The sequence below is a fragment of the Dendropsophus ebraccatus genome, chromosome 15, assembly GCF_027789765.1.
Source record: "Dendropsophus ebraccatus isolate aDenEbr1 chromosome 15, aDenEbr1.pat, whole genome shotgun sequence".
NCBI classification, from domain to species: domain Eukaryota; kingdom Metazoa; phylum Chordata; class Amphibia; order Anura; family Hylidae; genus Dendropsophus; species Dendropsophus ebraccatus.
In genome coordinates this window covers 26,264,667-26,285,730 of record NC_091468.1, presented here as the reverse complement: position 1 = coordinate 26,285,730, position 21,064 = coordinate 26,264,667, and the positions used below count along the sequence as shown (strand labels likewise).

The window sequence follows — 21,064 nt, the reverse complement described above, 5'->3', positions numbered from 1 at the left end:
AGGCAGGCTCAATGAGCAGAGCGCCGATAACACTGGTCAATGCTATGCCTATGGCATAGCAATGGTCAGTGTAAAAATCAAAGTAGTGTATGTAGAAGTCCCCCAAAGGGACTTCAAATGTGTAAAAAAAAAAAAAAGTTCAAAACACTATTACACTACCCCAAAACCCCTCCCTCAATAAAAGTTGAACTCACCCCCCTTTCCCATTATATAAATAAAACATATAAAAATAAATAAATAGATAAACATATAATATACCGTAGCGTGCGTAATTGTCCGATCTATTAAAATATAACAAGTGTCATTGTGATCGGTAAACGGCGTACACGAAAAGAGGGGAAAAAGTGCGCAGATTACCGATTTTATGTTACATTATATATTAAAAAAAATCAATAAAAAGTGATCAAAACGTCCGATCTTAACAAATATGGTATTAATAAAAAATTAAATTAATAAAAATTAATAAAAACTAGAGATCATGGCGGAAAAAATGACACCCCATACAGCCCCGTAGGTGAAAAAATAAAACCGTTATAAGCGTCACAATAGGCCCACTTTATTAATATTTAATTGCCAAAAAAAAGGATTTCATAAGAAAAATACATATATAACATTAGAGAATCTGTGTAACCTGCATATGGTTGTGTTCGGGCTGATCTATAGAATAATAGTGTCATGTCGCTGTTACCATATAGTGCATTACGTAGACACAGGAACCCCCCAAACGTTACCATATTGCATTCTTTTTTACGATTTCACCTATTTATATCTTCATAAATAATATATTTGGAATTCCGTCATACATGTTATGGTAAAATGAATGACGCCATTACAAAGTACAACTATTCCTGTAACAAACAAGCACTTACATGGCTTGTAGATAGAAAACTGAGAGTGCTAGAGCTCTTAGAAGGGGGGGGGGGGGGGGGGGGAAGGAAAAACGAAAACACTAAGATCAAAATTTGCGCGGTCCACTGGGTCATTTTGGGCCTGGTACTCAAAGGGTTAATCCACTCCTGGTTTTGGTTGCAATATGAGGACCACAATACTGACTGAAATATATGTAGTGTGAACCCAGCCTAAAGCAAATGTACCATCAGGTACTTTCGCTTTAATATGACCCATGTATAGAACCGGCTTCCCCGTGGTGGCGCGATTCTGTACATGGGTCATATTAAAGCGAATGTACCTGATGGTACATTTTTAAGTCTTGTATAACACAAGACTGTAAACACAGAAGTCCAATGTAGTATTGCATGGAATATAGCTCAATAAGTTGTTGATGGATGGTTTACCTCCATCTACATGTTCTGATTTCCTAATTCCTGGAGTAATAGGAGCATCATCATAACATTATATGTTTTTCTGTACTTCTATAGATCAGTTTTCTATATTATACATTGTTGTAGCTTTGTGTAGGATATGAGATTTGCATAACTGGGTCATATTTGTTGTGATTCATTTTCTGGCTGTAGTACATGGTTGCATCCTGCATGTGGCGCTGTGGTTATGTCACTGATGATAGGTCAAATCCATTTTAAAATAACAGATTGAAACATTGAATTCAAATGACTTTCATGTAAAAATATATTTTATGATAACGTCAGTGTAATTATACACGGTAAATTATTTACTGCTCTGTAAACGGTGGAGCGCTGTGACATTGTCGCTGCTCATAATAAACGGATGAAAGGATCTTTATATTTACAGTTCACTGACACTGGTGGCCAGATTTATGATTTATAGGCTTAACTTTTACAAAGAAAAAAAAACAGGAAATACAAAATTTACTCACTGTATAGTGTCATCATGCAGCCTATCCATCACTAGAGATCAGCGGTGACATCACTGAGAATACAGCCTATCCATCACTAGAGAACAGTAGTGACATCACTGAGAATCAGCCTATCCATCACTAGAGAACAGCAGTGACATCACTGAGAATACAGCCTATCCATCACTAGAGAACAGCAGTGACATTACTGAGAAAACAGCCTATCCATCACTAGAGATCAGCGGTGACATCACTTAGAATACAGCCAATCCATTTAATAGAGATCAGCAGTGACATCACTTAGAATACAGCCTATCCATCACTAGAGATCAGTGGTGACATCACTGAGAATACAGCCTATCCATCACTAGAGATCAGCGGTGACATCACTTAGAATACAGCCAATCCATTTAATAGAGATCAGCAGTGACATAACTGAGAATACAGCCTATCCATCACTAGAGATCAGCAGTGACATCACTGAGAATACAGCCTATCCATCACTAGAGATCAGCAGGGACATCACTGAGAATACAGCCTATCCATCACTAGAGAACAGTAGTGACATCACTGAGAATACAGCCTATCCATCACTAGAGAACAGTAGTGACATCACTGAGAATACAGCCTATCCATCACTAGAGATCAGCAGTGACATAACTGAGAATACAGCCTATCCATCACTAGAGATCAGCAGTGACATCACTGAGAATACAGACTATCCATCACTAGAGATCAGCAGTGACATCACTGAGAATACAGCCTATCCATCACTAGAGATCAGTGGTGACATCACTAAGAATACAGCCTATCCATCATTAGAGATCAGTGACATCACTGAGAATACAGCCTATGCATCACTAGAGATCAGTGGTGACATCACTAAGAATACAGCCTATCCATCATTAGAGATCAGTGACATTACTGAGAGTACAGCCTATCCATCACTAGAGATGGTGACATCAATGGAGAATATAGTCTATCTATCACTAGAGATCAGCAGTGACGTCCTTCTACGAGAATCAGAGGGAAACTGACGCTACACTTCCTCCCACCAAGTGACTACTTCCTACAAGGGTGTGTAAGAGCCCCTGTGAGTGGTGGAGAAGAATGTGTGCAAAGAGAGAAGAATAGGGATAGGCAGAGAGAAAGAGGTATCTCCATTGGACAGTAAATAAAACAATACAGAAGGAGCAATAACCCTTTGTTCACTACAGCTGTGCAATATACAAGAGTCCACATACTAAACACTGACATCTGGTGATGAAACCAATAAATACCTTCATCACCACCTGACTTTGTGAAAGGCTTACAAGAAAGTCGTACAAGAAACACCCATGGTGGGACACCGCATATGGATGTGCTGTATTCTCATTGATGTCACTGATCTCTAGTGATGGATAGGCTGTATTCTCAGTGATGTCACTGCTGATCTCTAGTGATGGATAGACTGTATTCTCAGTGATGTCACTGATCTCTAGTGATGGATAGGCTGTAATCTCAGTGATGTCACCGCTGATCTCTAGTGATGGATAGGCTGTATTCTTAGTGATGTCACTGCTGATCTCTAGTGATGGATAGGCTGTAATCTCAGTGATGTCACCGCTGATCTCTAGTGATGGATAGGCTGTATTCTCAGTGATGTCTCTGCTGATCTCTAGTGATGGATAGGCTGTATTCTCAGTGATATCACTGTTGATCTCTAGTTATGCATAGGCTGTAATTCTCAGTGATGTCACCGCTGATCTCTAGTGCAGTGCTTCTCAAACTTTTTCTACTAGAGCCTCACCCAACAGACCAAGGCAATGCCTGGGCCTCACCAGACTGACCAAGAGGATGCCTGGGCCTCACCATCTGTGGTGAAAGTCCATTTAAAAGCTGAAAACAATGCTAGGGCCACCTTTCACTCATCTCCCAAGCTCTGTATGCTAATAAAGCAAGTACAAAATAAATTAATAATGTTGCTAAAATGGAGATTTTGGAGGACTGTGCAGATCATAGTTACTTTTGTGAAAACTGGCTCCCCAGCTGGGCCTCACCAACATCTAGGGGGCGCCTCACAGTTTGAGAAGCACTGCTCTAGTGATGGATAGGCTCTATTCTCAGTGATGTCACCGCTGATCTCTAGTGATGGATAGGCTGTATTCTCAGTGATGTCACTGCTGATCTCTAGTGATGGATAGGCTGTATTCTCAGTGATGTCACTACTGTTCTCTAGTGATGGATAGGCTGTATTCTCAGTGATGTCACTACTGTTCTCTAGTGATGGATAGGCTGTATTCTCAGTGATGTCCCTGCTGATCTCTAGTGATGGATAGGCTGTATTCTCAGTGATGTCACCGCTGATCTCTAGTGATGGATAGGCTGTATTCTCAGTGATGTCACTGCTGATCTCTAGTGATGGATAGGCTGTATTCTTAGTGATGTCACTGCTGATCTCTAGTGATGGATAGGCTGTATTCTCAGTGACTGAAATCACTGAGAACCACTTTTGAAAGGCAGAGTGGCGCCTCCCAGTGACTACTGTGTGTATTTCGGAGCAGAGTTGCAGCAGTATTTCTGGCTCTTACCATGTATGTGTACATATGGTGACACCGGGCCATCACTGATCACTGGCTGTATGTAACGATCTGTTGCTCGCTCTGCTGCACTTCCCCATCCGTCAGGCTGTTCGATGGATAATTCTTAACAATTACCCATGGAGTGACATTCACATAGGGAATAATTATCGCTCGGCTAATGCTGCACAATTATGGTTCAGAGCTGGCAGACAATGGGCTCATTGACCCTTTGATTGCCGTCTGATCACAATATATCTTCATTGTGACAATACTCAAGGCTCATAGTGAGGAACTGACAGCAAACATCTTAGAGAAGATATATAAAGGCCAGCAAGTGACAATATAGCAGAGCTGAATTTGTTATCTTACAAAGAAAGATCCCATACGGAGGTACCTGTACATAGGGGATTCAAATCAGTAGATAGTTATAGAAAGAATTTGCAGTTTCACTGTGGGTAAACTGTGGTATTACATAGGACTGCAGGTCATATATCTGAGATTATATAATCTCAGAGAGTTATCACTGTGGGTTATCTGTGGTATTACATAGGACTGCAGGTCATATATCTGAGATTATATAATCTCAGAGAGTTATCATTTTGGGTTATCTGTGGTATTACATAGGACTGCAGGTCATATATATGAGATTATATAATCTCAGAGGGTTATCACTGTGTGTTATCTGTGTTGTTACATAGGACTGCAGGTCACATCTTGTGACGGATCTTTCTCCTTCATCACGTAACACACTCAGCTCTGCTCCTCGCTCCCCTCAGTATGTTGGGCATGTCCCAGCCCTGGGCAGCAGATTAGAGAACAGTCTTCAGATTCTTTTAATATTGGATGAAATTAAATAGAATTTAGCGCTAAAGCAATTTACGTCTGAAGGAAAATCTTGTTTCCTTCTGGTGATATTCTCTGCGAGACGCCATTAACCCTGTGACTGCCATCAGCCTGAGCCGAACCGGGGACAAGAGGGCCATAGTTAAATACAGTGCATGCAAGGAGATACAGTGTAATAGGAATGTACATGGCTGCAGCACATCTCACATCAACATGTACGTGCTGCAGCACATCTCACATCAACATGGAGTATCTGCAGCAAATCTCACATCAACCTGGATCTGCAGCACGTCTCACATCAACATGGATCTGCAGCAAATCTCACATAAACATGTCCCTTGAGCACATCTCAAATCAACATGTATCTGCAGCACATCTCAAATCAACATGTATCTGCAGCACATCTCACATCAATGTGGATTATCTGCAGCACATCTTACATCAACATGTATCATCTGCAGCACATCTCACATAAACATGTATCTGCAGCACATCTCACATCAATGTGTATTATCTGCAGCACATTTTACATCGTGTATCTGCATCACATCTCCCATCAACTTGTATCTTACATCAACATGTATATGCAGCACATCTCATGTCAAAATGGAGTATCCGCAGCATATCTGACACCAGTCTGAATATCTGATACATCAATTCCCCACTTTATGACTCTGCCCCAATCCTGTACATCCCAGGCCTCACTAACACATGAGCAGACAAATCACACACAAGATCTACACTGCTCTTCTGAAATACTCTGTGCTGCTGTCTTTGACCTTCGACTTGTTTCTATTCTCCCACCTCACAATAAAACTGTTTATGTCACATACATCCTGTCCTCACCAACATCATCACATTAGGAGAGAAGTCACTTCCCCCACAAGCACACTTCTCTCCGGAAACACTCTGTGCTGCTGTGACACCCTGATCCTTCTACTACGTAACTTTGTCAATCCTGCAAATGCCATTACGCATCGTGAACTGTGCTCCCATTACGTGAACACAGGACAGTAGTGGTACAGTGTATTAAAGGGGTACTCTGCTAATTACTTCTAGTACTTATCAGCTGCCCTATGTCCTGCAGGAAATTGTGTATTCTCTCCAGTGGTCTCTGCTGCCACCTCTGTCCATGTCAGGAACTGTCCAGAGCAGGAGAGGTTTTCAATGGGGATTTGCTACTGCACTGAAAAGTTCCTGACATGGACAGAGGTGGCAGCAGAGAGCACTGTGTCAGGCTGAAAGGAATACACCACTTTCTGCAAAACATACATCAGCTGATAAGTAATGGAAAGCTTGAGATTTTTAGATAGAAATAATTTACTGTATAACTTTCCGACACCAGTTGATTTGAAAAAAATTTTTCCTCTGAAGTGCCCCTTTAAGGGTACAAACCCACTTGCCGGATCTGCAGCGAGTCTCCTCGCTGCGTTTTTGCAGCGAGACTCGCTGCAGATCCCGGCCCTATACTTTCAATAGCAGAGAAACTCGCAGCAGGGATGTACATCCCTGCTGCGAGTTTGTCCGCACCCGCCCCATTAACCCCCCAGCCGCCGGATACTATACGGACACTATACATCACCTGGTCCCGCTCCGGCTTGCTTCAGGGGTTTTCGGCACGTCCCGCTCGGCCAATCAGTGTGCTGCCCCGCCGCAGCGCACTGATTGGCTGAGCGGGACATGAAGACACCAGGAGCCCCGAAGCAAGCCGGAGCGGGACCCGGTAATGTATAGTGTCCAGCGGCGGGGGGTTAACGGGGCGGGTGCGGACAAACTCGCAGCAGGGATGTACATCCCTGCTGCGAGTTTCTCTGCTATTGAAAGTATAGGGCCGGGATCTGCAGCGAGTCTCGCTGCAAAAACGCAGCGAGGAGACTCGCTGCAGATCCGGCAAGTGGGTTTGTACCTTAATACTCACTATTATAACACTAACTCTATTGGAAGATTTTGCCCAAATAATTTAAAATATGAGGACTTTGAGCTCTTTTAATAGTTTTCAGATTGCCAAATTCACTAGGTGCAGCCATGGGGACTAAGAGAACTGCACCACTATCACTGAGCACTGACTCGCACACTTGTTGTGCTGCTCAAGTGAGTCTGGGTGGCGCCCTCACCTGGACGCCCACAGTAGTTGTCAGCACTGTCCATTGATACAGTGTATTACTCCTATTCATTGATACTGAGCTCTCTCCCCGTCAGATGTTACATTTTCTCATCACTATTTTTCCGTCCACGCCGGTTTGATCGCGCACAATACGTCCAATTTCAATTATCTGCGTGGTTTCCTCCAGAGCAACAAAAAAAAAGAAAGAAAAAGCACTGGCAAAGAGAAGCAGCTATTAAACCGAGCGAATAGGAATGAGCTCCTACGATCAAAGCATCCATATGAAAAGGAATCTTCAGCCCTGAGAAATCCTGGGAGAGCCGAGTCCTACGAGGGGACGTGGCGGCGGCAGCAGCATGGGGACTGACACACTTAATTACACGCTGGCTGGGACTCTAACTCCCGAGAAGGAAGGATTCACAGGACGAGTGTTACCTTGTATCCTACAGTACAATAACTGAGGAGCCCAAACCTTGTGGGTGATTTCAATTATTAAAGATTTTTTTAAAATGTAAAACCTTGTAACTGCGGAGTTCTATACAACCAGTTGTAGCGTATATATATTTCATGGCGGATACCTGCGGTTTATCTCCGGAACAAATTGCTTTTGAACATGTGCGACAAACTCTATACTGTTCAGAGAGGCCATGACACAAGCTCAAAGGGCATGACTGCTCAGAAGGGGGCGAGAGCAAAGAGAAGACCAACTGAGCAACACCCAACTCATCAGTGTGATATACAGAGTACAGGGCGTAGATCTCTATATACAGGAGAAGTCTATAGTAGTTATATTCCTGTATATAGGAGCAGTATTATAGCAGTTATATTCTTGTATATAGGAGCAGTATTATAGTAGTTATATTCTTGTATATAGGAGCAGTATTATAGTAGTTATATTCTTGTATATAGGAGCAGTATTATAGTAGTTATATTCTTGTATATAGGGAGCAGTATTATAGTAGTTATATTCCTGTATATAGGAGCAGTATTATAGTAGTTATATACCTGTATATAGAGGGCAGTATTACAGTAGTTATATTCTTGTATATAGGAGAAGTAGTATAGTAGTTATGCGGTTCAGGGAAGAAACAGAGTGCTGCACCTCACACCTATGGCTGATACTAGTGCCGCTAGGCTAAGTAAAAAAACACATCAGAATTTTGTGTATGAATTGATCAAGCCATACTGCCCCATGTACCTCGTGCCGGTATCTGATACACATGGGTCCCTACACTAAGTCCACACCGTGCCAGTCAGTGGCCACCAACCCCGCAGGCGTGCACAGCCAGGGAACGGGGGCCATGGGACGGCCCTGCGACCCCCATGCCACAGGACCAGACCCAAAAACACCACACCAGAATCCGGCCAGCACCGCCGGCGGAGAAGGTCGCCCCCAAACAGCACAAGTCTGGATAAGGTATTACACTCACCATAGCTGCAGCAAACAGAATGGGAAAAAACAGGAGGGATTAAAACCATGTGCACTCAGGTGTCTCCTGCTAATTGCGGTCATGTGGGTCTCACCAGGAGGAGTGCAAAACACGGAGAAAAGAGAGAAACAAAATGCGGTTTGCTGCAGCTATGGTGAGTGCAACACCTTATCCAGACTTGTGCTGTTTGGGGGCGACCTTCTCCGCCGGCGGTGCTGGCCGGGTTCTGGTGTGGTGTTTTTGGGTCTGGTCCTGTGGCATGGGGGTCGCAGGGCCGTCCCATGGCCCCCGTTCCCTGACTGTGCACGCCTGCGGGGTTGGTAGCCACTGACTGGCACGGTGTGGACTTAGTGTAGGGACCCATGTGTATCAGATACCGGCACGAGGTACATGGGGCAGTATGGCTTGATCAATTCATACACAAAATTCTGATGTGTTTTTTATTTAGCCTAGGGGCACTAGTATCAGCCATAGGTGTGAGGTGCAGCACTCTGTTTCTTCCCTGAACCGCATTATAGTAGTTATATTCTTGTATATAGGAGCAGTGTTATAGTAGTTATATTCCTGTATATAGGAGCAGTATTATAGCAGTTATATTCTTGTATATAGGAGCACTATTATAGTAGTTATATTCTTGTATAAAGGAGCAGTATTATAGTAGTTATATTCTTGTATATAGGGGGCAGTATTATAGTAGTTATATTCTTGTACATAGGGAGCAGTATTATAGAAGTTATATTCTTGTATAGAGGGGCAGTATTATAGTAGTTATATTCTTGTATATAGGGGCAGTATTATAGTAGTTATATTCTTGTACATAGGGAGCAGTATTATAGAAGTTATATTCTTGTATAGAGGGGCAGTATTATAGTAGTTATATTCTTGTATATAGGAACAGTATTATAGTAGTTATATTCTTGTATAAAGGAGCAGTATTATAGTAGTTATATTCTTGTATATAGGAACAGTATTATAGTAGCTATATTCTTGTATATAGCAGCAGTATTATAGTAGTTATATTCCTGTATATAGGAGCAGTATTATAGTAGTTATATTCTTGTATATAGGAGTAGTATTATAGTAGTTATATTCTTGTATATAGGAGCAGTATAATAGTAGTTATATTCTTGTATATATGAGTAGTATTATAGTAGTTATATTCTTGTATATAGGAGTAGTATTATAGTAGTTATATTCTTGTATAGAGGGGCAGTATTATAGTAGTTATATTCTTGTACATAGGGAGCAGTATTATAGAAGTTATATTCTTGTATAGAGGGGCAGTATTATAGTAGTTATATTCTTGTACAGATGGCCAGTATTAAAGTAGTTATATTCTTGTATATAGGAGCAGTATTTTAGTAGTTATATTCTTGTATATAGGAGCAGTATTATAGTAGTTATATTCTTGTATATAGGAGCAGTATTATAGTAGTTATATTCTTGTATATAGGGGCAGTATTACAGTAGCTATATTCTTGTATATAGGAGCCAGTATTATAGTAGTTATATTCTTGTATATAAGAGCAGCATTATAGCTAAAATTTTAATTACTTACCGTAATTTTGCTTTCTTCGAGAATAGAGGCAGCACACATGGGATATAGATCCCTCCTACTTACTCTCAGGACCGCCCACCTACAAAAAATACCTGACAACAGGTTAACCAATTAAACGTAATGACACCTCATAAGTACTCCTTCACACCATCCACACACTGTGTTCAATAAAATAGCCGATATGATGCTAAACACACATTTATTGGGAGGGTATATCTGTGCTGCCTCTATTCTCGAAGAAAGCAAAATTACGGTAAGTAATTAAAATTTTAGCTTTCTTCTTCGCATAGAGGCAGCACACATGGGAGCTAAATAGCTACTGAAGTAAGGGAGGGTAGATCAGATTGCAGCACTTAGTACCCCTGTGCTGAAGGCTGGAACACTGCTTAGATTGTCAAGCCTGTAGTGAGATACGAACGTAGATGTTGAAGACCACGAGGCGGCATTGCAGATATCTACGACAGGCACTTGGGCTCTCTCTGCCCACGAGGTCGCCATTGCTCTCGTTGAGTGAGCCTTCAAGGTGGTAGGTGGTTCTTTGCCTGCCTTTCTGTACGCTTCCAAGATTACAGTTTTCAGCCATCTTGCTATTGTGTCTTTGGCAGCCTTTTTCCCTCTGTTTGCACCAGTGAACTGCAGGAATAGATTTTCATCTCGCCTGAAGGCCTCCACCCTCGTAATATAACAGGCGAGAGTCCTACCCACATCTAGTAGTCTTAATCTCTGTTCTTCCTCACTGGATGGATCAGGGTAAAAAGACTGTAGTAGAATCTCCTTATTGATGTTCTGTACTGAGGCTACCTTGGGTATAAAGGACGGGATGGTTCTTAACAGCACGCCTTCTGGAACAAACTTAATGAAAGGTTCTCTGGAGGATAAGGCTTGAATTTCGCCCAGTCTTTTTGCCGATGTAATGGCTACTAGAAAACAAGCTTTTAGAGTTAGCCACTTCACTTCCACCTCTTCCAAAGGTTCAAATGGAGAGTCCATCAATGACTGTAACACAATCTGCAAATCCCATGCCGAGGTAGGTGATTTCACTACTGGCCTCAAGTTCCTCAGAGCTTTAAAGAACTTTGTTATTATAGGCTCTCCTGCAAATACACCATCCGTGAAAGAGTTTATGGCCATCATGTGTACCCTCAGCGTGTTAGCTCTTAAACTTCTTTGAAAGCCATCTTGGAGAAATTGTAGCACAGCCAGTAGAGATACAGTCTCATGATTATTTTGCTGTCTCCATGATGCAAACTTTTTCCATAGTTTTGCATACAACTTGTTAGTAGGTTGTTTACTAGCTGATAATAACGTGGTGATCATGTCTTCTGAAAAACCTTTTAATCTGTATCTGGTCCTCTCATGTTCCACGCAGTTAAATGCAGGCATGAGAGCTGAGGATGAAGGAACTGCTTCTGAGAGAGAAGATCCTTGTGCAGGGGGAGAGTCCAGAATTCCCCTCTGGATAGATGAAGGAGCAATGGAAAACAGGGTCTCCGAGGCCAATAGGGTGCCACCAGTATTGTTCTGGGTTTGTCCTGCACAATCTTCCTCAAGACTCTCTCCAGAATCGCTGTTTGAGGAAAGAGATATACGAACTTCTATTTCCATGTCAAATTTCTCCACCTTGCGATTCTGTCTGGTCGCCATTAGGTCCCAATCTGGCACACCCCATCTGTCCATTATCTGCTGAAAATATTTTTGGTTCAGCACCCATTCGTTGGGACTCAGTGCTTCTCGACTCAGTAAGTCGGCCTTCACATTCTGGACCCCTTTTATGTGTAGAGCTGTAATCTTGAGAAGATTCTCCACTGCCCAAGTCATCATCATTCTGCACTCTCTCTCGAGAGCGGGGCTTCTTGTCCCGCCCTGCTTGTTTATATAGTATACAGTGACTGAATTGTCGGACTGTATCAGGGCTGCTTTCCCCTTCAGCAGAGGTGCAAAGTGTACGAGCGCCAGACGCGCCGCCTTCATTTCTCTCAGGTTCGAAGAAAGTCGAGATTCTGCAGCAGACCATGTCTTCTGTACCCAGCTGTCTCTGAGATGGGCTCCCCAACCGGTTGCAGATGCATCCGTGGTTACGACTACTGACTCGGTTAGAGCAAAGGTGTTCCCACTGGACAAATTGCTCTGTACCAGCCACCATTCCAGCTGTTTCTTTGTCCACTTCGAGATAGTGAATGATTGGTTCAGTGATGCCGGACTCCTGTCCCAAAGGTCGAGAATCTCTCTCTGTAAAGGCCTCATATGGGCTTTCGCCCAGGGGACTGTGTCTTTGGCTGCCGTAAACAGTCCCAGTACTCTCATCGCTTGTCTTATCGTCACTGAACTGGCACAAATTAAGTGACGGACTTGACTCTGCAGATCTCTGAGTTTGTCTGTGGGTAAAAACAGCTTCAACTGATTCGCATCTATTATAAGGCCCAAGAATTTCTTTATTGGAGCTGGCTGTAGATCTGATTTCATCAGATTGATAAGAAATCCCACTTCCTGCAGTAAATGTGTCGTCATTTGAAGGTGTAGCAGCAGACGCTCTCGAGAGGATGCAATCAAAAGCCAGTCGTCGAGGTATGGAATCAGCTGTATGCCTTGCATACGAAGATGGGCTACTAAGACGATGGCTACTTTCTTGAAGACCCTTGGGGAAGAAGTGAGACCAAATGGGAGGGCGCAAAACTGGTAATGATGTACTTCTGCGCCTACCTGAATTGCTACTCTTAAGAACCTCCTGGACAACGGATCAATGGGAATATGGAGGTATGCGTCCATTAAGTCCAGTGAGACCATGAGATTCCCTTTTTGTATCAACGCTGTTGCTGTTCTGATGGTCTCCATCCTGAATTTTTCTTTTGTTACAAATCGGTTGACATAACGTAAGTCTATGATTAAATGCCATTTTCCTTCGGGCTTGGGCACGGGAAAGAGCATCGAATAAACCCCTCTTCCTCTTTTGGCACCGGTTCCAACTGGTTTCTTTTTAGAAATAATTCTTGTAGTAGAGTAGGTACTACGTGATCCTTTGGATGGTTTATGAGTAGCCTCTCTTTTGGTCTCTTTAAGAACTTTATTCTGTAGCCTGTTCTTATTATGTCGAGAACCCATTTGTCCGTTGTCACTCTCTCCCAAGCCGGAAAATTTTTTTTTAGTCTTGCACCGACTGGCTGAGTGACTAGACTCCTGGCGTCAGAATTCAGATTTGGTTTGCACTGATTGCCCTTGTTTGGGTTTACGGTTTTGAGCAGTCTTCTGGGAACGTCTGGTGGGGTTGCTGGAAAAGTTTCTACTACGAAAAGTATTTCTACCCTTTGCCTTGAAGAATTTATAAGGCTTCTTTTCTGATTGTGGAAAAGCCAGTCCTTTGCCTTTCTTACATTTCTCTAAGATTTTTTCCAATTGAGTGCCAATCAATTGTCCAGGTTCAAACGGAAGAGAACAGAAGTTATTTTTAGAACTGACCTCCCCTTTCCATGGCTTTAGCCAGACAGCACGCCTGGTAGAGTTTGTAAGTGCCAAGTTCTTTGACGCAATTTTGAGCACGTCAACCGGGAAATCACAGAGATAGTCCGCTGCAAGTTTAATACTATTAACCTGCTCCAGCAACTCTTCCCTTGGAACTTTGTGCTCGATGTCTCTGGACAGCCTGCTCAACCAGACTCTCATGGCTCTTGCAACCGGAACTGTAGAGAGAGCCGCCTTACTGAGATCTGCGGAGTTACAATATGCCCGTCTTAATAAGACATCGGTCTTTCTGTCACTCGCATCTCTCAGCAAGGAAGAATCATCCGATGGTAGAAGAATATTCTTAGATAGCTTTGAAACTGCTGGATCTATTTGAGCTGGTTTCTCCCAGAACTCCGACTCCGTAGGGTCAAGGCGGTATACGGTTCTAAATCTAAAGCCTAATTCTATTCGGCGATCTGGTCTCTTCCATTCCCTTTCCATGACTGTTTTTAGGACTGGGTGTCCCGGGAGGACTGTAGATTTCTTACGTGGAAAATAATACAAATTTTCTCTCTCCTTTGAAGAAGGCTTGTCCCTTTTTACCTCTATTATCTCTTTAACAGCTTTCATTAGTCCATCCGCATTTTCTTTCTTAAATAGAAAATAGTCTTCTGACACTGGAGCCTCAGAGTCAGAGTCAGTGGAGTTGTCAAGCTCAGAGTCCCCTAAATCAGATGAATGTTCAGGTGGGGACCTTTGGGTCTTAGATTTTCTTTTGAGCCCTGAGGTAGAAGGCGCTGGAGTTGAAGTACTTGGCATGTGTGTCTTGAACCATGAAAAAAGGCCTTAGCCTCATTAATAAATGCTGAGGTCTCCTCCTGAGGCGCTCTGTTTCTCTCCGCCTCTTGCTCCACACACAGGTCACAAGTGGCTGAAGGCAAATCATCTGGGAGGGGCTGCTCACAAACATCACAATATCTGTGTTTAGTTTTGCTTCTCCTTTTACCAGCAGATGAATGGCTTGACATCTGCAAGAAGCGTAAACAAGTAAGTGGTTATGAATAAACAAACATAACTTTACTGAGCCTCCCCCTTTCTAATGCGTCTCTGTAACACCCAAGCACCTTGGTAAGCAGAGTATCCGGCTGCCTCGCACACAGAGGTGCTGCACACCAGCCTACTGCTCTTTAAATACCCTCGGGGTGTTACCACGCTAGGGGGATGACGCACTTCCGGTTCGGCCGCGGACCGGAAGTAACGTTTTATCTGAATTGGCCAAACAGACCAACAAGTGCCAGGGTGAGCGCACTCAGTATTCTTACAGGAAACAACAGACAGCAGCAGTGTCTATTAATCGTAAATTCCTTACCCGACTGTGCTTAGCACCAGCGGCGCGTCGGATGACGCACTTCCGGTCTGTGGAACACAGACCGGAAGTAGTATGGCCGCCACGTGAACCGCAAAGCGGAACAAAGCGTCTGCCGAAGCGTGATACCCAGGATCACTGGAACACAGTTAATAGCATACCCCAAATCTGTACCAACGTAAGGAGGAACAGAAATACAGACTCACCATATACTTGCAGGGCAGCATGATCGGAAGCCTGGTACAAAGGCTACAAAGCCCTGCTGAGTACTGTATAGCAACATAGCCAGGCAAAGCCACTGGCCGATGCATGTAAGGGGCCATATAACTGCCAGAGCACCAAAAATGGCATGGTTCACCCTTACTGTTACTGCTAAGCAGTGAGTGCTCTGGCCAGGGTTTCCCCCGTTGGCCACCCTGTAAAAAACAGAAAGAAACATGAATTACCATAGGTGGGCATTAGCAGGTGAGATACAAACCTCACCTGCCCTCCTGAATAGGAGGACAGAAAAAAAACACAGTGTGTGGATGGTGTGAAGGAGTACTTATGAGGTGTCATTACGTTTAATTGGTTAACCTGTTGTCAGGTATTTTTTGTAGGTGGGCGGTCCTGAGAGTAAGTAGGAGGGATCTATATCCCATGTGTGCTGCCTCTATGCGAAGAAGAAAGTAGTTATATTCTTGTATATAAGAGCAGCATTATAGTAGTTATATTCTTGTACATAGGAGCAGTATTATAGTATTTATATTCTTGTATATAGGAGCAGTATTATAGTAGTTATATTCTTGTATATAGGAGCAGTATTATAGCAGTTATATTCTTGTATATAGGAGCAGTATTATAGTAGTTATATTCTTGTATATAGGAGCAGTATTATAGTAGTTATATTCTTGTATATGGGAGCAGTATTATAGTAGTTATATCCTTGTATATAGGAGCAGTATAATAGTAATTATAATCTTGTATACAGAAGGAAGTATTGTTCTGTAGATTTTTGTGTGCTCTTTGTACTGACCTCACAGGTGGAGTTCTTCAGAGGTGATGGGTACAGAACGTTGGTCATTGTGGAGCTCTGAGACGCTTTAGATTCTCTTGTATTAAGGATCAGCACTGAGTCATCTACATAAATAAGAACAAAATTAATTCAGCAGATGAACAATTTCAATGTCCTAACAGTAATACATTTCTTGGAATATATTTGCTGTTTAGCAGCAGGCGTGGAATATAATCACACTTATTATAGAAGTCTTTTGTATTCCTGGGTAGCAGTATCCTCCTATACCAGGAGTGTTATAAAACTTACCAAACAGTTTAATGATATTATATCACTAAAGCCGTGTTTTCATTTGCATGCCAACCTATGTGCTTGAAACCACAACCCTTTCCATTTGCCAATGGCCACGCGTTGACATGAGTGTAAACCTGAGGGGCATGTTGGTCCATAGTCGCCTACAATCTGTCAACACACCTTTTAACTGGTTGGTAAATAGAACCAAGGGCAACTACCCAAGTGGTCACTGCAGTGTCTGCAAACATATGCAAAAGAAAAAAATGTTTGTCAATCTGTCAGACAACAACTGTAGCTCCAAGAATGTCATTTATGTGGCCAAATGCACTTTTCCCCTGTTGCATATTGGTAACCACTCAGAGCAAACTTGCTGAAAGCTTGCACAAACCCGAACAATCGGCTTTTGAATCCTGCTGCCTGGAGAAAGTGGATGCAGCCTGAGAACTGCCTGGAAAACATGGATACAGTGGATCCACCTTTTCTAGGAAGCGGTATGTAAATGCATATCGTTCTCATGTTGGCCGTTTTGAGGACCTTTCCATCTAGGAACTCTGCCAAATGAGGATGGGCCTAAAATGGCAACATTGAAAGAGTGCTCCACAGAGAAGAAGCAAGAAGGATCTATAGGCTGAATGAGGGTTTTTTTTTTCTGCGTTTTTTTAGGCTTTCTAGGTTCTAAAAACTGTCCTGCAGGAAGTGGTGTATCCTCTCTAGTCTGACACAGTGCTCTCTGCTGCCACCTCTGTCCATGTCAGGAACTGTCCAAAGCAGGAGAGGTTTTATATGGAGATTTCTACTCCAGACAGTTCCTGACATGGACAGAGGTGGCAGCAGAGAACACTGTGTCAGAGTGGAAAGAATACACCACTTCCTGCAAGACATACAGCAGCTGATAAGCACTGGAAGACTGAAGTAATTTACGAATCTGCATAACTTTCTGATACCAGTTGATTTAAAAACATTTTTTTATCCAGAGTACCGATTTAATATACCTGAGGTGTGACACCTGTCAAATACCTGTGTATACCACCTACGGCAACCAGGAGTTGTGATTTTAAATCACTTCACTGCTCAGTATTTTAAACAATAATAATAAAAGCTTAAGGGGTGAGGCTTAACAAAGGGGTCTTGTACCCCAGGCCTTTGCTACTTAGGGTATTATGTGTCAATATTATTAAGTAGGTTCTCCTTATCCATCTATGAGGGGTTGTGTTATTCTCCTTCTTAATCAGTTGGCATCACTGTTGCTCATCTTAATTATATGACATTAGTGAGTCTCCTCCTTTATCAGATGACATCACTTTGGCTCATCTTTATTAGATGACATCATTCAGATCCTTATGCTGCGTTTACGAGGAACGGTTATCGTTAGAATTTTCGCAATAACCATTGCATTTGAGCAATAATCGTAATCGTTCCGTGTAGACACAGCAAACGATCAAGAAGCAAATTCTAAAAATTTGCAGATTGCTTCGTGTAAACAGACTTTCAAAGATTCACCCTATGTGAAAGATGGGCTTAAAAGATCTTAAAAACAATCGCAATAATGATTTTTCTTACGAATTTTCAAACGATTTTTCTAACGATTTATTCGTCTAAACACTGATCGTTGTAAAAAACAAATCGTTGCTTCAAAATCGTTAAACGATTGATTGGGCAAATTATCGCTTTGTGTAAACGCAGCATTACATGTTTACATTGTGAGGTTCTTCCAAATGAGATGACATCATTGAGCCACCTACTGATTAAATAACCTAAGGACATCTTCATCTGCTGACATCACTGAGGCTCATCCTGTTCTGCATACTTTACCAAGACTCTTCCTGATAAGGTTACACCACTCTGGCTTATCCTGACCAAATAACTTAAATGAGACGCCATCTTGATCAGGTAACATCTCAGAAACCTCATAATTGGTTACATCACTGATTCTGATCAGCTACAGTCACAACAGCACCTTCTGAGTAGATGACATCACTGATACTGATCTGCTTTTGTCACAACAGCACCTCCTAATCAGGTGACGTCACTACTTCCGATTAGATGACATCATCCGCTCACCTCACTTATGCTCACTTCGATCTGCGTACATCACCAAAACTCCTCCTAATCTGATGACATCACTGAGTCATGTCCATATCTGTTTACAGCCCCCAATCAGGTGACATCACTACTCTCTTGATCTGCTTACATCACTGAGCTGCCTTCTGATCTGCTTACATCACCCAGACTCCTCCTAATGAGATGACCTCACATAATCGCCCTTAAAAATTAGCATTATATTATAATTCAGGCACCATATGTCATATTCCCAACATTTTGTAGGAAAGCTTTTATAATAGGACGCCTCCACATCTAGTGCTAGTCCTGAGCTGCAGCTCCACTGATCCCATCACAATGGGTAAAAAAATAACCTGTTATATAATATACAGGATACAATGCAGACGACACAAAGGCTTTAAAAAATGACCGCAGGCACAAGTAGGCTACGAACAATAATGTCCATAAACAAGCGGCTGACAGGCGTCTTCATTCTTCTAGACTGATTGACAGCTGCCTGACATCTTCTCTCCGGCGGCCGCATTAAACCTCAAGGTGACATTGGAGACTTTATTAGAGACTGCGGAGACTGATGAACCATGAGCGGTTACCTTCATTTAATACTGGAAGATGAACCTGTCATGTGTGATACTATGAGTAAAGGTATCTAAGCCTCTTATGTATGATACCATCTAAGCCTATCATTTATGATACCATGAGCTATATCTAAAGCTGTTATGAGAGATACCATAAGCTGGTATATCGAAGCCTATCATGTGTGATACTGTCAGTTATGCTGGTGTATCTGAACCTGTCCTATGTCTGCTGATTACAGTATTGAAGCCTATCATGTGTGATACAGTCTGCTTACTGGAGTGCCTAACCCTATCATGTAAGATACAGTCTTGTTACTGGAGTGCCTAACCCTATCATATGTGATACTGTCTGCTTACTGGAGTGCCTAACCCTATCATGTGTGATACAGTCTGGTTACTGGAGTGCCTAACCCTATCATGTGTGATACAGTCTGGTTATTAGAGTGCCTAACCCTATCACGTGTGATACAGTTTGGTTACTGGAGTGCCTAACCCTATCATGTGTGATACAGTCTGGTTATTAGAGTGCCTAACCCTATCATGTAAGATACAGTCTTGTTACTGGAGTGCCTAACCCTATCATATGTGATACTGTCTGCTTACTGGAGTGCCTAACCCTATCATGTGTGATACAGTCTGGTTACTGGAGTGCCTAACCCTATCATGTGTGATACAGTCTGGTTATTAGAGTGCCTAACCCTATCACGTGTGATACAGTTTGGTTACTGGAGTGCCTAACCCTATCATGTGTGATACTCCTGAAATGGTGGACATAATCCTATCATGTGATATTGTGTGCTGGCTGTTGTATGTATCTTGGGTTATATAATCTGCTGAGCTTAGATATACACATATATGTGTGACTGTCTGTTGGGCTGGTGTATCGAAGTGCCTTATCTGTGATACAGCCTAAACTGGTGTATCTGAACCCATCATGTGTGATACTGTCTGCAGAGTTGGTTTATTTAAGCCTATTAGCTGTGATATCATCTACAAAGCTAGGGTATATAAACCTATCATGTGTGATACTGTCTGCAGAGCTGGTGTATCTAAGCCTGTCATTTGTAACACTGTCCTAAATAAGCTTCTAGTCCTAAATTACCTTCTCACCTTGTAAAATATTACATAGCTCTGCTCCACCAGGAACATTTGTACAACACTATAACTTGCTGGCTCTATAGAAGGACAATAGCAACATGTACATAGTATAAATTGTTGTATTAGAACTTCATCCATACCTCCAGAACCTTCCAGGGACTGGATCCTCCAGTCAGATGTTTTGGAGTCCAGCGCCCACCCGCAGCTGCCGTCCTCAAACATGCAGTAAAATCCTGGGGGGAGGTTTCCTATGGAGTCAAGCAAACACCCGATTGTATAAGAGGAATGAATTCCATATCCTTTGACTTCATTGAATTATATCTGAGTATGCAATAAACAGATGTAATGGAGCTGACATTGTATGTGCAGCAGTAAACCATGTGTCGGTCAGCACAATGTGTTGTCTATTGTTTTCTTATTTTAGGTCATAATCGGTCCATTTCCCCAGTATCCTATGAAGCTAAAAGATCCAATTTTATCCACCTGAAGCTACCACTAGGGGGAGCCCAGTGCATACAGATTAAAACAGCTCCCTTGCAGTCAATAAAAGTGTAATTTTAAAAAGTTTCAAACCTTACAATGCAACCATTTACAATTACATACAGAGGTCTGGCTCTGCTTCATATATATATATATATATATATATATATATATATATATATATATACTAACAGAGTTATGGGGGGACAATGTGTTTTGGGTGAGGGCCAGAGTCAGTGTAGTGATGACTGATGCTGATGTAGACAGAGTTGTGTCACCATGCTCTCGGCGTACAGTAAGTAATTCCTCAGTCTGCAGTTTACATCGGGTTGAAGTAATGGTCGCACATTCATCAGTTTTCATTCTTTTCCAGGAAATGAACATAAACCTGTTATTGCTGTGAGTAGTCATCCTCGGCCATCACAGTGCAGGAGGTTATTCCCTTGTATATGTGATGTAAACTCATTAAATATTTGCAGCCAGAGCAT

At 42.3% G+C, this 21,064-nt stretch overlaps 1 protein-coding gene across 4 annotated transcripts in view; it reads right to left on the bottom strand.

Annotated features, from left to right (window-relative positions):
* ALK (ALK receptor tyrosine kinase) overlaps positions 1 to 21,064 on the bottom strand; it is a 405,981-nt gene that overhangs the window by 104,945 nt on the left and 279,972 nt on the right. For all 4 annotated transcript variants that reach the window (XM_069955319.1, XM_069955321.1, XM_069955318.1 and 1 more), the window contains 2 exons: positions 20,237 to 20,344; positions 16,090 to 16,193 (listed from right to left, as the gene is read on the bottom strand). In XM_069955319.1, coding sequence (XP_069811420.1) covers positions 16,090 to 16,193; positions 20,237 to 20,344 — 212 coding nt within the window. The remainder of the gene's footprint in view (positions 1 to 16,089; positions 16,194 to 20,236; positions 20,345 to 21,064) is intronic.